The 16946-nt window shown below is 48.0% G+C and overlaps 1 protein-coding gene across 1 annotated transcript in view; it reads right to left on the bottom strand.

The window, feature by feature from the left end:
* The window catches only part of LOC138514503 (pepsin A-like), a 45853-nt gene that overhangs the window by 18279 nt on the left and 10628 nt on the right, over positions 1 to 16946 (bottom strand). The window contains exons 5-6 of the mRNA XM_069629977.1: positions 2669 to 2868; positions 761 to 877 (exon numbers count right to left, since the gene is read on the bottom strand). Of these exons, the coding sequence (XP_069486078.1) occupies positions 761 to 877; positions 2669 to 2868 (317 nt within the window). The remainder of the gene's footprint in view (positions 1 to 760; positions 878 to 2668; positions 2869 to 16946) is intronic.

The following is a 16946-nucleotide window of genomic DNA, read 5'->3' as shown; positions in this document are numbered from 1 at the left end:
CATCACCTGAAGGAGGGCATCAGGCACACTATAGAGAAAGAGGAGGAGCCAAGCGTGCCCTTTAGACTCCATGGCCTGTGGCAGAGGGGTGGGACCCCCATTACATTCCCTCCAGGAACGCCGGTGGGTTCCAGACCACCAGACGCCTCTCTGAAGTCAAGGTCTGAATGATGGGTGCCTTGGAAAGTTGATTCAGGATTTATTATTTCAGAAACTTTAGAAGCTGGAGTAAATCCACAGCCACAAGTTTTACGTAACTTTGTGAACATGAAAAATGTAATATATATATAAATATATCTTGCTACATAAGAGTCTCTTTTGTATAACAGTTTCTCTTTTTTTCGCTGCCGGCCACGAACACTCATGGAAGACAGCGTTTACAATGGATCCCTACGGGGTCTGCCTGCTTTGTGCCGGCACATAGCGCGGGCGGGCTCCAAAGGGAGCCCCAGCATTTGCGCCAGGTAAGAAAACACATGCCGGCGCAAATGCTGGGGCATTTGTATGACAGAGAGGAAAGCAGGCGGCGGAAACGCAAGGTGTGTTCCGGCCATCCGTTCCACTATACAAATGCACAAAAATGTGGTGTAATGTGTTCCCTTACTGTTTCTGTCTCCCTTGTTCCATGACTTCACCATCTGTTCCTCAACTTATCGTCTAAAGTTACTCCTGAGTTATGACTTGGAGTTGAGGGCTATACTCCAACACATTTGAGCCACAATGTAGGTGTTCTACCCAGCATAATGTAAAAAGTCCTTACTTGTCAATCTTGATCTCCCAGTAGGTTTGAGAGGTGAGGGGTATCCAGTTGATGTCGCCAGTATAGTACGCGGGGTCAATTTCTCCAAATGTTATGACGCTGCCAGCCCCTTCGATTCTAGAATGTACAAAAAGAGGAAGAAATATAGACATTCATGAAATGATGGCATAACAGTTAGATTACTGGTGATGTAAATTACCCTACAGCAATGTATGCTATACTGGGGCAGACGGGAATGTTCTTTGGGAATGTGCAGAATCTCCCTAAATTCCACCTCCCTCCTCACGGCACGCAATTCTGAGTATTCTGCTTGCTTTTACCGCCAGATGTGAGAGGGCCTCTAGGATTGGCCAGCCTGCTCGGAGTTCCAGCCAATCACAGTGGCTGCTGAAGACACCTCCTTAACCAATTGCCTACAAAGCGGGGGCACCCTAGCCATCCAGTGATTATGGTGTGTCCCGGTGTCCAGATTGGCAAAATTCTCTCTACGCCATGATTGGCCGGAAGATTCCAGACTCTCTGATTGTGTGGAAAGCCAGCTTCTGCCCATCACAGAATTTTGGATGGCATCAATATGTCTGCCCTACCACCGGGAGGAATTGGGCAGAAAGCCCCTACTCAGCTTCATGGCACAGCGGGCATCTACACCTCCCACCTGTAGGTTCTACCGTGTGTGTTTCATCCCTATGGAAATTATGAGATGTGGTGCCGGCACCCGCGCTGCAAGGCCGCCACCTCACGCCTCTTCCCCGTAGCACTGCGAAACCACGGTTTGGGTCTATTGGACCTAAAATATTTGACCTAATCATATTGGATCACAATTATTTGACCTTTTTTCGGTCTAAAATGTGGGGGGAGACCCCCGCAATCCCCCTCACTTCCTTCAACCTAATCTATACCCTTACCGGTGCCCATATACATATTCAATTAATTTTGACCCAAAAAAGTCACAAAAATTCCATCAAATGTTTTAGGTCAAATGTTTTTAGGTCAATTATGCTAATACCGGAACAACGAAAGCACAGGCTTAGCGCCATACAACCCCCGTCAAACATAGCGTGATGGTGCAGTTTTGCTCCTTTTACCCCCTTCTCTCCCGCTTCCTGCCTCTGCCTTTTCTAGTCTTCCCAGTCAGTGCTTTGAATCCGCCCCAGAAATGTGCAAGTGATCCATCTATACCACCGATATATGAGTTTATCTCTTCTTTGCGCTTGTCTCCTTCTGACTCTGTGTACTCAGACCCACGTGACCCACACCACCATAGGACGTGGCAAACATGACCCCATCGAACATGACCCTTTGACATATAACATGCCCCCACTTTATCATCCGGACCAATGTATGTCATAACTTGGAGTTATGCCATCATGCACCCTGAGAAAAGCAACCAGGTCTCAAAGGCCAGAGCAGTTTCATTTGGCATCAATAACAAAAATCGAAATAAAATAATACAGTATAACAATTCCACTCTGAAACAAGGCTATTCTAAGCCACCACATTTTCCTAGAGGCACTGCTGTGCAAGCCATGTCTTACCTTGCAACCATTTCCATCAATGATATACAGAAATGTGGGAGCCCCGCTACTGGGACCAAACACTGCCACATTGCCTGTTTTATGAGAGGTTTTAGCTCACTGCACCCTTCACATTTGTATGTCAGTCTGATCCCACCCACAAGGACAATCCAGCCCCGAAACGCCAGGCAATTCTCCTCTGCACCCGAGTACCATAACCAACCTCAGACACGTGTTTCGGCCTTGTCGGGCTTCATCAGTGTGGTGAGGCAGAGCCTCTCTAAGCACAGTGAGCAAAGGGTCCACGTCTGAATTACCTTAGTAACCTGTTTGTGTTGCACACAGGGGTTAGTTCAGGCTCCAGAGTAGGCGGGTTGAACATTATTTTACCTACTTGTTTAAGTAAACAGAGAACAAGTCCTTGGAAACGAGCCCTTCTTTCATCATGTTATCGAAGACAGGTGTGGCGCCAGATGAGGAGACGGACGGGTACGCCAAGCCCAGGATGCCATCAAAAGGAACGTTGTCAAAGGTGTATCCGGGCTCCATTGTACTCAAGCCAAAGATCTGATTGGTGTCTGCAATGTCGGAAACCTAGACAAGGCGATCGCCGGTTAGCACCCATTTCTTGTGAAAGGCATCCACAGATATTCATTTTAGTTTAACTTGTACAGATTATTGGTGCACAATTCCCACCCACACTATGGAACGTTTTGGAAACGTTACTTTGCTTAACACAGTACAATTGTATCACAAATGCACCCAAGCCTTGATTTTACAGGAAAATCTAAACATAAGATGCTGATAATTGAATGAAAAAAGAGGTTATGGTGCAATTATCTTTATATACACAAGGGGTGTCTTGCCTACTAATATTTGGGTTTGCAATGATTTAGATGCAATAAAAGTTTTGGATCATCCGGGATTAGGTCAGTAAGTCATTATCAATGATGCATTTACTGAAGACAAGAGGAATTATCCAGGCACTGGACTAGTATCATGGAAGCCTTTTTTAATTCGGCTACACAAATAGCTTTGCAATCATAAATTGTGAAGACAGAAAAATACATTTTCAGTTAAGTGAATCACAGTTTTTTTCAAGTGTTTTACCAAAAAATCAAAAACAGCAATGTGAACACAGATGTGAAAACAGATATATAAACAGTAGAGAAAAGCACTTTTATATTCAACGCATTCTTCAACTGGGGTAAGTGTTACATAACCACACACTATTCGGTCCATATAAAGTCCATCTTAGCAATATAATGTCCAAAAGGGCTTATGGATTGGTCCACTTTCAAGTGGACTGTTGACCTAAAGTGTTTTTAGGGTCTGACCCTGTAGGATAATTCCTCTTGTCTTCAGTAAATGCATAATTGATAATGACTTACTGACCTAATCCCGGAGGATCCAAAACCTTTATTGCATGTAAATCATTGCAAACCCAAATATTAGTAGGCAAGACAGCACTTGTGTATATAACTATTTGCTAGCCTCTTTGTCCTGCCAGTTCCGAGGCTGTCCCTCCTGTTATAAATATAGTGCAATTATCAGCATCTTATGTTTAGGTATAACTTTTTAAGGAAGTTGGGGTTCCTCCTTATGCTGATACTGCTGCAGATAACACAATAACAGGACAGGTCATAGTGCACCCCTTCTTGGTTATACCCCAATCTTTATATACTGTTGAGATTACAGGAGTAACTGCTGGCTGGTACTACAACAGAACTATCAGGGCCTGAACTATACCAGCAGCTTTAGAAAGGTTAGCCCAGCAAGTTGGGCATGCATGCAGTCGAGCGTGACACCTGATAATCATTATTTCTTTATTGCACACAACAGGCTAAATTACCTTACATTCGTCGATGCATTATGGAGACCCAGGCACATCATGATTTCCGTCAGGGCATTAAATTGAGCACATCATTTTTTTTCTTCTATTTTGCTACTTATGTATTAAGAAACTGAGCTAACTGACTTATTCCACTTTGCAGATGTCGGAGGTGGGACCAAGTCTGGCACAAAACAAGTGTATTCTTTTCTGAAATCGTTGCCCTTTTTCCCAGCAGTGGAAGATTGCGCGCCCTATGCTCCAGTTGTCTGGTGATAGCATCATTGCTGCTGGTTTAAGAGACCTTGGTACAGGTTGGCAGGACCGGGGAAACTGGGTGTATAATGGAGGGGACTGCCAGCTGGCCTATCAAGCCCAAGTCAATTGCTACTCTTGGATTCGAGTCCGCTCAGCTTTTTCTGGAGGCATAGCCAGCCTTTATGGGGGGTTTATATGAAGCCTGAGCAACATCCAGCCCACCAGTTATAGCGGTGGTACCAGTTTTGGAAACCTGAGATCAACCTCTAGTTTGAATGAGGGACTATGGAAGCCAGTGAACGGTCAACCGTCACTAATCCCTTCAGTCTTCTTCTTTGATGGAACTATCTGCCCATCTTAAGGTCAGAGCTGACCTTGTGAATGGCTGGAAGGTGGGCTGAAAGTTCAGCTCGTGTCCTTCTCTCCTGCTGCTCGGCTTTACAGATCTCGCACGCCCACCTGGAACCAGGTCCCTCTCATTTACAGGGGATCTACTGGCATCAAGCAGGAAGCCAAGCACACAGTATCCTGAAGAAGACATCCATGGTTTCCACGCATGCGGCGAGTGACTGTGAATGAAATGCCCCATAGCTCAAGGGCAATGTGCTCGCCTTGGAAGCAAGACGACACGGAGCAACACAGGTTCGATCCCCGGTCCGTGATGTTATAAATAACCAATTACAATAGTCACAGCCTACAGCAGGCAACACCTGAACACAAGCACAATCCCCCATGCAGGGGACAAAAGGGAAGTCTGAGAAGCGGCAGAGAGCTGCTCACCTAGTGAAACACTTCTCATGCCTTGAAAACAAAAGCAAGAACGCCCGAGGCAGAGGCCAGGAGGTGGATTTGGCAGGAACATTTAAAAAACTCATACAGGGTTAATAAAAAAGCTGATGAGGAAAGGACTCCGTTGCTGACAGGGTACAAAATGAAAACCATAGCTCATAGAATAGTGATATACATATGTGGTCTCCTGGCCTTGGGGTGTTTCAAAGTGTGAACACAGTGTGTGGGTTTTGTCCTAGACACAAGTGGTCCAATAAGGTGGAAAGGTGAAGAACAAGAGTAAAGAGCTATATAGCATTTTGGGGTATTGGCTTATCAAAGTTGTGCAGTGTGCACTTGTATCTGAATCGTTGAACTTTGAACCCGGATCAGCCCCAGTGGTCTATATGGTACCCCTTGATTGGTCTGACTCTCGGGTCTAGAGTAATACCTTCCTGCACATCATTTTATGGCCCAGCCTTAAATTAGTGCCTGGTAGGATTGGCTAGGAATGTGCTGCATTGTTTACATAAAGGGCCAAATTCATGGAATTGTTTTGCGCGCTGCGAAGTCTGCCAACGAACACCCTGATTCACAGAGCGGTGCAAAGTGTATATCTGTAGTGCAAAGCCCCTTTTTTCACTAGTGCAAAGTTACTTTACACTGCCAACAAACACCCTGATTCACAGAGCGGTGCAAAGTGTATTTTTGCAGTCCAAAGCCCCTTTTTTCACCAGTGCAAAGTCACTCTGCACTACAAAAATACACTTTGCACCACTTTATGAATCAGGGTGTTTGTTGGCAGTGGAAAGTCACTTTGCACCCAGCTAAAAGTTCCATGATTTGGGCCCCCAATGACTCTCACTTTTTCCCTTCATGCTCTTGCGGACTCTTCAGCTCATGGATGCTATTCTATTGCGCCCCAAGTCACAGAAGGCCTTGCCCCACTGGGGACAGTAAAAGCCGAGTCCAGTGCAGCGCCATCTCCCTGCTATTCAGTACAGCGGAAAACTGAAAAACAGAATATATGTGGCGCAAAAACTCATGATGTAAGTTGGGTTACTGATTTACGTGACCTCCGAGCCCGTCATACGTCATACGCAACATCTCTCAGCTCAGCTGCCGAATCCTGGTACATTCAGAGTCAACACGTTAATGCTGCTCCTCGCGCTGCAGCATTATTTAAAGTTATGAAACACTGTATAGATCCAATTCCCAAATCAATGGGCCTCATTACAAGTTTGAGGGTCTGGTAACAACGGTGCCGGTAAACTACCGGCACCGTTGTTACCGAACCGCTAAACTATGAGTTCTGCTCGCGGGTGCCTTTCTGCCTGCCAGGCCTGACCTGGTAGGCCGGCACCCGCAAGCAGACCATGATGGATGCACCCGCACAGTTCATGAATGGTGCAGGTGCATCCGGCCTCCCCATTCCCATTGAGTCCAATCGGACTCAAATGGGAATGGGGGGTAATAATTACCGGCAATGAGGATTTACCGGGTCCGCCGGGGCTGCAATGCCCCGGTACGTCCCCATTGCCAGGTGCCGATAAATTAATTACTCCGACCAGGGTCATAATGACCCCTTTGCCTTTTTTAACGTCGATCAATCAAATCTTGTAAATCTGCACTTTATTGTAAAAATAACATCTGTAGGGAATCATACTTTGTCTAAATCTCCAAATGCAGCATGTTCTAGAACGCCTGTTCCTGCCAGAACAATCCCTATTTGGGACTTGTTTTCCTCTGCCTCTGAGCCAACGCTCCTCATAGGCTCCTCATTCATGAAAGCGGGCCCACAAAGGGCAATTCTTTACCCGCTAATTCCGTCAAACAGATCAGCTCAACTGTCTTGTCTTCTGTTGGTACATGTCTCTTCAGCAAGGCGTTTTCCCTAACTCCCTTTAAAGTGGGACACGTTGTACCCTTTTAATAGAGCCTGGGTTACCAACTATCATCCAATTACTTCTTTGTCCGTTTTTGTCAATTTCCTTGAAAAGTGAGCAGCAGATCCACTTTCACTTTACTTGTCCAAACATAAATTTCTTCAGGACTACCAATGTCGACTCTGGTTTTGGTGTCGCACCAAAACAGCAACGCTTCAGGAGGTGGATGATACCACCTGTGTCCTGAATGCTGGTGCACCATGTTTACTCGTACACCTTGATTTCTCAGCTGTGTTAATACATTGAGCCATGGGCTACTCATTAATCTCCTGTCCTGAGTCATTGACCTAGGTGTCTTCCCTGGCAGCTTTCTTCTCCTTTCTAGAGCATTTCACCACATTTGTGCAGGTGGATTCCTCCAGGCCTACCTGCCTCCCCCTGCGATATAGGGCTGCTCAGTCCTCCTCCTCACCCCCTCATGCTTTTGGCATCTCCTTGGAACCTTGTGAGGATCTGGTTTGCGGGTCAGGTGTCTTGGTGCGTCAGTACGCTCATGATACCTAACTCTATCTGAAGGTGCCTTCATTGGCTGATATTCATCATCCAATGGGCCGTGTCAGTGCTATTGAGGACAGGATGTATTTACTTTCCCTCAAACTAGATCCCATAAAGGTTTGGTTAATATGTTAATTGCTGTTTCTTCTGGTTCACCTATCCAGGAGTGACCTTGACAACTCTCCTCTTTAGGTATCGCTCCAACCATGGTATCCATGAGTTGGACTCTAATCTTCCTTTTCAATCTTACATTTCTTCTCTTTCTCAATCCTTTTCTTTTCAGTTATATCTTCTGAACAAAATGACATCTTTCCGTTCCCCTTTTGGATTTACGCACATCCATTCAGTCTTTAGTATCTTTGCATCTCGACAGAGAAAATGCTCACCTGACGGCCCTTGCTGCATCTTGGCTGGCCCTCTTAGAAACGGTGTTCCATTCTGCATCTCTCACCCACTTCCCACCCATGCTAATATTCTCTCGATTGGCTCCCCATTCCCCTTTGACCTTTTTTGAAGATCTGTTACATTACTTTCCAGGCTGTAGGACCTGGCCATCCTGCTAACCTGTCCTCATGGCCTTAGAAATACTCATCACTGGTATCCTCAGGCTCAGCATCCCTCGCGTTCAGCAGGCACGTTCCTCTGCCCAAGCTTTCTCCACAGCAGCCCGAAGGGATTGGAATTCATTATCTGTCTCTATCTGTCTCTTTCACTCTGTGTTAGAGTTTTGAATGCTTCAAAGTCAACTTTTTACTTTGACTTATCCTTAATTACTCCCACTGTACTACTTTTTTTATTTTCTCTTAGATTTCTTTAGTTATGCTTGTTTTAATTTCCTCTTATATTTCTTTAGTTATGCTTGTTTTACTTTGCTCGTAGATTTCTTTAGTTATGCTTGTTTTAATGTGCTCCTAGATTTCTTTAGTTATGCTCGTTTTAATTTCCTCTTAGATTTATTAAGTTATGCTCGTTTTATTTGTTCTGGGATTTCTTTAGTTATGCTTGTTTTAATGTGTTCTTAGATTTCTTTAGTTATGCTTGTTTTAATTTGCTTTTAGATTTGTTTAGTTATGCGTGTGGTATTTATTCTTGTTATTCAATTGTTTACTTTTCTCAGGGTCTACTTTTGAAATGTTATTACTTGCTCCTCTTGTTTTATTGATTGTTATGTTGTCCTGGAAGTACCCTGTCCCCTTCAGGTGATGGAGCAATGTATCCAATTTTAAAATGAAAACAGTATATAGGAAGCTAGGGCACTGGCTGTGTTTGTTTATTGCCTTCCCAGTTGGAGTGAAGTTCACCAATAATTATTGAAGAACAGTCAACAACTAATGGTGCATTTCTGTGCTAAAGGTCTTGGTTCTCTCCTTTACAAACACAGAAAGCCAATGTGCCGCACATGCCAAATAACATTCTTCATGTCTCTTCTCTTATTTAATAATCTTACTATTCTTGATCTGTATTTGCTGTGCTCTTATTATTTAAATTGGGGCCCGCCAAGAAGGAAAAGGTGAAGATGTGATCGCAAATGATCTGCTTTTTATCAAATGTAATGCCATTTTAATACATAATATGCACTTTTTTTGCTGACACAGCTGTTGCCCTCTGCTTTTTGTTTGGAGGTGGGCAAGTGTTCCATGTGTCTTGCACAAAGGCTTGGAAAAGCCTAGAAGTTCAGAAAAAGCCCTGGGAGGCCTTGGCCTATTTCACAGTGTTTACTCAGGGTGCAGCTGTGTGCCGCAGTCCAGCTGTGACTGCTCTTTGGAAGGAACCCCTGCACTCCCACCATAAAGAGCTGTATTAGCTTCTTATTGCAGGCCAAAGGTAAAAAAAAACTTCGACAGCTGTGTTGTGGTAACCTGCACTCGATGCATGCGACGCAGAGCCCAGAAAATCGCTGCCATGTTGTGGGTCTAAATGCGCGCTGGTGAACATGGATGTATCTCTTTTCATGCAAATAAATATGCAGGGAGCACGTTCATGCCATTGGGACTAGAGGTGCGGAACTATAGAACATCCGGCAATGGATCCCATCCATGCGATCAATTAGAAAGATGACGCAATATTCTCCTGGCGAGAGGCCTATGGGTGATTGGAGCAGCTGGTCCGGTACGTGGCCTTTATTGGTAGACACAGAAGTTTACAGGTAGGTGGGTACGAGTAGCAGTCGGAGGTAAGTGTGGGACAGAGACACTGGGCATCCAACACCAAGGGGAAGGGGACTGACACTGACCAGCTGACCCGGGTGGACCACTGGGGACAGAACATCCCACTTCATTCATGACATGCACCAGCCAGTCCCCCAGGGCCCCATGCACACAGTGGCATGCAGGCAACACAGCATATCACAGATCCATTAACCCAAGTGCACATGTTGCATGCCTGAGGAATCCCTTTGGAACGGTTCCATGTGTTAAAATCGCTGCAAAAATGGCTGTGGACGCAAAATATTGCGGCAAAAAGGCTGTGGTTTTGCCGCTGCAATCCATGTAAAGGTTGCAGGGGACACCCCCGCAACCCCTGGACCCATTATACCCTTTGGGAAGCGGGGGACACCCCCGCAACCCCTGCTCCCCTTAAATGGTATAATGGGGTACACCTTTTCCAGGTGAAACCACAGAATTTTTGACGTGATTTTTTGCACAGGCAACATTTTTTCCCGCGATTTTATCACTGCATACCTTTTGAACTTGCTATCTTATAACCACACCTGGCGCCATACACATCATCAGTAGACAATCGGAGCTAAATCAGTGAATGGGTGGGTGAGTGAAAAGTAAGTTACACCACGCATTGGGTTTGTCTATTCCGGGTCAGAAGTTGCTTGTTTACCATGGAAGAGTGGTTTCCCCGCAAGGGAGGCTCCTTAATCCACATGGCAGCGTGTGTCCTCTGCATACAGAGTGGACACTCTACATGTAAACACAGCAGCTGTTGATGGGAGGTTGTTTTAGTCCCCTTGGGTGGAAGAGAGTTTACTTCACATGGAAAGCCGATTCCTTCAGGTAGGAGTTTCTGGCTTCGCGTGCAAGGTTGGTAGTGTCAGGTGGGCTGCACCGAGGGTGGTCTGTGATATCACGTGGAAAGTTGATCAGTTGGGGTTATTTGACGTCTGAAGCTGACCAGTCTACTTTGGAGGTCAGTTGCACTAGAAGGAGCTCACCTGCGTTCATGGGTAGTTGCTCTTTATGTGTCAACAAAGAGGTGGGTTGCTCAGGTGGAGATGTATTACCCCCTCTGCGCAGAGGCGTGTTCAGACTCTTTTGACTTGGTTGGCCCAAGTGGGGCACTGACGTATGCAGGGGTGGCATGAAGCACGAGCCCGCGCACCCATCTGAATAGCAGTAATCTACTATGTCTCCACTTCCAACCTCTACTTTAATGACTAACATTAGGGTCTTACATTCTTGTGTTTAAAGTTTATTGATCATAGTTTAGGATAATGGTTTGGCACCTGGGGTGGCCAGTCAGATTCCAGGGGTAGCACGTGCCACTCCTGGCCACTCCCTGGACACCCCACTGCACCTGTGAGGTTGTACACATGGGGATTGGTTGCTAAGCATGGGACGTTTATGACCCTACCTTGGTGCCTGTTTAGTTTACGTGTAGGGCCTCGCGACTTTGTGTAAGGATTGTTGTGTGTTGTACCCCACATGTGAGGTGTTTCACCCCCACATGGGGATTTATTAGTAAACATTTGAAGTTCTGCCATTTCAAATAGGAGGTCGTTTGCACTGCCTGGCTACGCAACGTGTTAGGCTTTTCACACCGCATGGCGATGAACTATGCTAGCAATATGTAGTATTATAACGGTAGTGGCATTTTGGCGCCGAAGTTATAAACACGGCTACCTCCACAAAGTGCATGTGACGCACTCGCGTTAGTTAAGCTCCATGTTTTTTTTTGTTACACAGCATCTGAAGTTGTGCAGAACTGCCTTTCAGATAATAAATGGGTCAACATTGAGGCACAGGAATAGGCTGGCCAGGATGACGTCGTCGCCTCCCGTGCTCCTGTCCAGATGTTGAGGCGGAAGCTTCGGGGCCATTGTCCAGGTCCAGGGAGGAAGTGCCCACATCAGTGAGCCGGTTCCCTTCCGGGAGGTCACAACTGCGGGGCCAAGCATGGAGCAAGCACAGCGTTGGCCTTCTCCTCAGCCGCCCCTCAGCATGGGGGTGCACAGTGCGGGGGGCAACGTGAGAACCTCTACCTCGCTGCGCAGCTCCAGTGCTTGCAGTGTGAAGCTTCCAAAACAATGCACCGCCGAGGACGGCTCACAATCACAGCATTCCCGCAGCTTTAGGAATCACATCTAATCAGTGCCTTAAGTGGCACTACAAATCGAGCCGGGGCTCATCGAGGGGGCGTGGCCTAACAACAGGGGTCTTGATGGCCCGTTAGGCCACGCCCCCTCGACGAGTCCCGGCTCAATGGGCTACTGCCAGCCCTTTGTAGAGATTAGCACCCTCTCCCCTATCGGGGAGAGGGTGCTGATCTGAGCATTTATTTTGTATAGGCTTGCCTGGCAGGGGACAGCGCCTCGCCTATTCAGCCTTAATGGTGGTGCTGTCCCTCGCAGCTGTGGAGGGGCAGCGTCACCATTAAGGCTGAAAGGGTGAGGCCACTGGAAGCAGAGGCCTCATGTTTTCTCCATAATGGTAGTGCCGGCCCACGTGCATCACTTGATTAAAGGGATGCCGCGCAGGTGCGGCGCCACCATTATGGCTCAAAGGCATTTTTTTCTGAAGCCTGAAGCTCTCGCACACGAGCGAGAGCTTCAGGCTGTAGAAAAAAAATGCCTTTTCGTGTAGTGGCTGGAGCTGCCAGGGGAGATTAGTGGGCCCCGGCAGGGCCCCGCCTCAAAACGAAATTTCGAAGCCTGCCGGGGCTCGGCCCCGGCAGGCCCCAGCCCACTTAAAGCCCTGCATCTAATCAATGATGCCATTCCCAAGAGTGTTTCAATCAGTCTCTGGTACTGTGTGAGCTGGCACACTCGCTCACTCATTCACTTACCGTCTCTGGCACTGTGTGAGCTGGCACGCTAGCTCACTCATTCACTTACCGTCTCTGGCACTGTGTGAGCTGGCACGCTAGCTCACTCATTCAGTTACCGTCTCTGGCACTGTGTGAGCTGGCACGCTAGCTCACTCATTCACTTACTGTGTGAGCTGGCACACTAGCTCAGTCATTCACTTACCGTCTCTGGCACTGTGTGAGCTGGCACACTCGCTCACTCATTCACTTACTGCCTCTGGTACTGTGTGAGCTGGCACACTCGCTCACTCATTCACTTACCGTCTCTGGCACTGTGCGAGCTGGCACGCTAGCTCACTCATTCACTTACTGTGTGAGCTGGCACACTAGCTCACTCATTCACTTACCGTCTCTGGCACTGTGTGAGCTGGCACACTCGCTCACTCATTCACTTACCGTCTCTGGTACTGTGTGAGCTGGCACACTCACTCACTCATTCACTTACCGTCTATGGCACTGTGTGAATTGGCATGCTAGCTCACTCATTCACTTACTGTCTGAGCTGGCATGCTAGCTCACTCATTCACTTACTGTGTGAGCTGGCACGCAAGCTCACTCATTCACTTGCTGTCTCTGGCACTGTGTGAGCTGGCACACTCGCTCACTCATTCACTTATCGTCTCTGGCACTGTGCGAGCTGGCACGCTAGCTCACTCATTCACTTACTGTGTGAGCTGGCACACTAGCTCAGTCATTCACTTACCGTCTCTGGCACTGTGTGAGCTGGCACACTCGCTCACTCATTCACTTACTGCCTCTGGTACTGTGTGAGCTGGCACACTCGCTCACTCATTCACTTACCGTCTCTGGCACTGTGCGAGCTGGCACGCTTGCTCACTCATTCACTTACTGTGTGAGCTGGCACACTAGCTCACTCATTCACTTACCGTCTCTGGCACTGTGTGAGCTGGCACACTCGCTCACTCATTCACTTACCGTCTCTGGTACTGTGTGAGCTGGCACACTCACTCATTCACTTACCGTCTATGGCACTGTGTGAATTGGCATGCTAGCTCAATCATTCACTTACTGTGTGAGCTGGCACGCTAGCTCACTCATTCACTTACCGTCTCTGCACTGTGTGAGCTGGCATGCTAGCTCACTCATTCACTTACCGTCTCTGGCACTGTGTGAGCTGGCACGCTAGCTCACTCATTCACTTACTGTGTGAGCTGGCACACTAGCTCAGTCATTCACTTACCGTCTCTGGCACTGTGTGAGCTGGCACACTCGCTCACTCATTCACTTACTGCCTCTGGTACTGTGTGAGCTGGCACACTCGCTCACTCATTCACTTACCGTCTCTGGCACTGTGCGAGCTGGCACGCTAGCTCACTCATTCACTTACTGTGTGAGCTGGCACACTAGCTCACTCATTCACTTACCGTCTCTGGCACTGTGTGAGCTGGCACACTCGCTCACTCATTCACTTACCGTCTCTGGTACTGTGTGAGCTGGCACACTCACTCACTCATTCACTTACTGTCTATGGCACTGTGTGAATTGGCATGCTAGCTCACTCATTCACTTACTGTCTGAGCTGGCATGCTAGCTCACTCATTCACTTACTGTGTGAGCTGGCACGCAAGCTCACTCATTCACTTGCTGTCTCTGGCACTGTGTGAGCTGGCACACTCGCTCACTCATTCACTTATCGTCTCTGGCACTGTGCGAGCTGGCACGCTAGCTCACTCATTCACTTACTGTGTGAGCTGGCACACTAGCTCAGTCATTCACTTACCGTCTCTGGCACTGTGTGAGCTGGCACACTCGCTCACTCATTCACTTACTGCCTCTGGTACTGTGTGAGCTGGCACACTCGCTCACTCATTCACTTACCGTCTCTGGCACTGTGCGAGCTGGCATGCTTGCTCACTCATTCACTTACTGTGTGAGCTGGCACACTAGCTCACTCATTCACTTACCGTCTCTGGCACTGTGTGAGCTGGCACACTCGCTCACTCATTCACTTACCGTCTCTGGTACTGTGTGAGCTGGCACACTCATTCACTTACCGTCTATGGCACTGTGTGAATTGGCATGTTAGCTCAATCATTCACTTGCTGTGTGAGCTGGCACGCTAGCTCACTCATTCACTTACTGTCTCTGCACTGTGTGAGCTGGCATGCTAGCTCACTCATTCACTTACTGTGTGAGCTGGCACGCAAGCTCACTCATTCACTTGCTGTATCTGGCACTGTGTGAGCTGGCACACTCACTCACTCATTCACTTACCGTCTCTGGCACTGTGCGAGCTGGCACGCTAGCTCACTCATTCACTTACTGTGTGAGCTGGCACACTAGCTCACTCATTCACTTACCGTCTCTGACACTGTGTGAGCTGGCACACTTGCTCACTCATTCACTTACCGTCTGTGGTACTGTGTGAGCTGGCACACTCGCTCACTCATTCACTTACCGTCTATGGCACTGTGTGAATTGGCACGCTAGCTCACTCATTCACTTACTGTGTGAGCAGGCACGCTAGGTCACTCATTCACTTACTGTCTCTGCACTGTGTGAGCTGGCACGCTAGCTCACTCATTCACTTACTGTGTGAGCTGGCACGCAAGCTCACTCATTCACTTGCTGTCTCTGGCACTGTGTGAGCTGGCAAGCTAGCTCACTCATTCATTTACTGTCTCTGGCACTGTGTGAGCTGGCACGCTAGCTCACTCATTCACTTTTGTGTGAGCTGGCACGCTAGCTCACTCATTCACTTGCTGTCTCTGGCACTGTGTGAGCTGGCACGCTAGCTCACTCATTCACTTACTGTGTGAGCTGGCACACTAGCTCATTCATTCACTTACCGTCTCTGGCACTGTGTGAGCTGGCATGCAAGCTCACTCATTCACTTGCTGTCTCTGGCACTGTGTGAGCTGGCACACTCGTTCACTCATTCACTTACCGTCTCTGGCACTGTGCGAGCTGGCACGCTAGCTCACTCATTCACTTACTGTGTGAGCTGGCACACTAGCTCATTCATTCACTTACCATCTCTGGCACTGTGTGAGCTGGCACACTCCCTCACTCATTCACTTACCGTCTCTGGTACTGTGTGAGCTGGCACTCTCGCTCACTCATTCACTTACCGTCTATGGCACTGTGTGAATTGGCACGCTAGCTCACTCATTCACTTACTGTGTGAGCTGGCACGCTAGCTCACTCATTCACTTGCTGTCTCTGGCACTGTGTGAGCTGGCAAGCTAGCTCACTCATTCACTTTTGTGTGAGCTGGCACGCTAGCTCACTCATTCACTTGCTGTCTCTGGCACTGTGTGAGCTAGCACGCTAGCTCACTCATTCACTTACTGTGTGAGCTGGCACGCTAGCTCACTCATTCACTTACTGTCTCTGGCACTGTGTGAGCTGGCACGCTAGCTCACTCATTCACTTACTGTGTGAGCTGGCACGCAAGCTCACTCATTCACTTGCTGTCTCTGGCACTGTTTGAGCTGGCAAGCTAGCTCACTCATTCATTTACTGTCTCTGGCACTGTGTGAGCTGGCACGCTAGCTCACTCATTCACTTTTGTGTGAGCTGGCACGCTAGCTCACTCATTCACTTGCTGTCTCTGGCACTGTGTGAGCTGGCACGCTAGCTCACTCATTCACTTACTGTGTGAGCTGGCACACTAGCTCATTCATTCACTTACCGTCTCTGGCACTGTGTGAGCTGGCATGCAAGCTCACTCATTCACTTGCTGTCTCTGGCACTGTGTGAGCTGGCACACTCGTTCACTCATTCACTTACCGTCTCTGGCACTGTGCGAGCTGGCACGCTAGCTCACTCATTCACTTACTGTGTGAGCTGGCACACTAGCTCATTCATTCACTTACCATCTCTGGCACTGTGTGAGCTGGCACACTCCCTCACTCATTCACTTACCGTCTCTGGTACTGTGTGAGCTGGCACTCTCGCTCACTCATTCACTTACCGTCTATGGCACTGTGTGAATTGGCACGCTAGCTCACTCATTCACTTACTGTGTGAGCTGGCACGCTAGCTCACTCATTCACTTGCTGTCTCTGGCACTGTGTGAGCTGGCAAGCTAGCTCACTCATTCACTTTTGTGTGAGCTGGCACGCTAGCTCACTCATTCACTTGCTGTCTCTGGCACTGTGTGAGCTAGCACGCTAGCTCACTCATTCACTTACTGTGTGAGCTGGCACGCTAGCTCACTCATTCACTTACTGTCTCTGGCACTGTGTAAGCTGGCACTCTAGCTCACTCATTCACTTACCGTCTCTGGCACTATGTGAGCTGGCACGCTAGCTCACTCATTCACTTACCGTCTCTGGCACTGTGTGAGCTGGCACACTCGCAACATTCATTCACTT

The sequence above is a fragment of the Ambystoma mexicanum genome, chromosome 12 (assembly GCF_040938575.1).
Source record: "Ambystoma mexicanum isolate Mex_15411 chromosome 12, UKY_AmexF1_1, whole genome shotgun sequence".
NCBI lineage: Eukaryota > Metazoa > Chordata > Amphibia > Caudata > Ambystomatidae > Ambystoma > Ambystoma mexicanum.
This window is presented reverse-complemented; position numbering and strand designations above follow the sequence as displayed.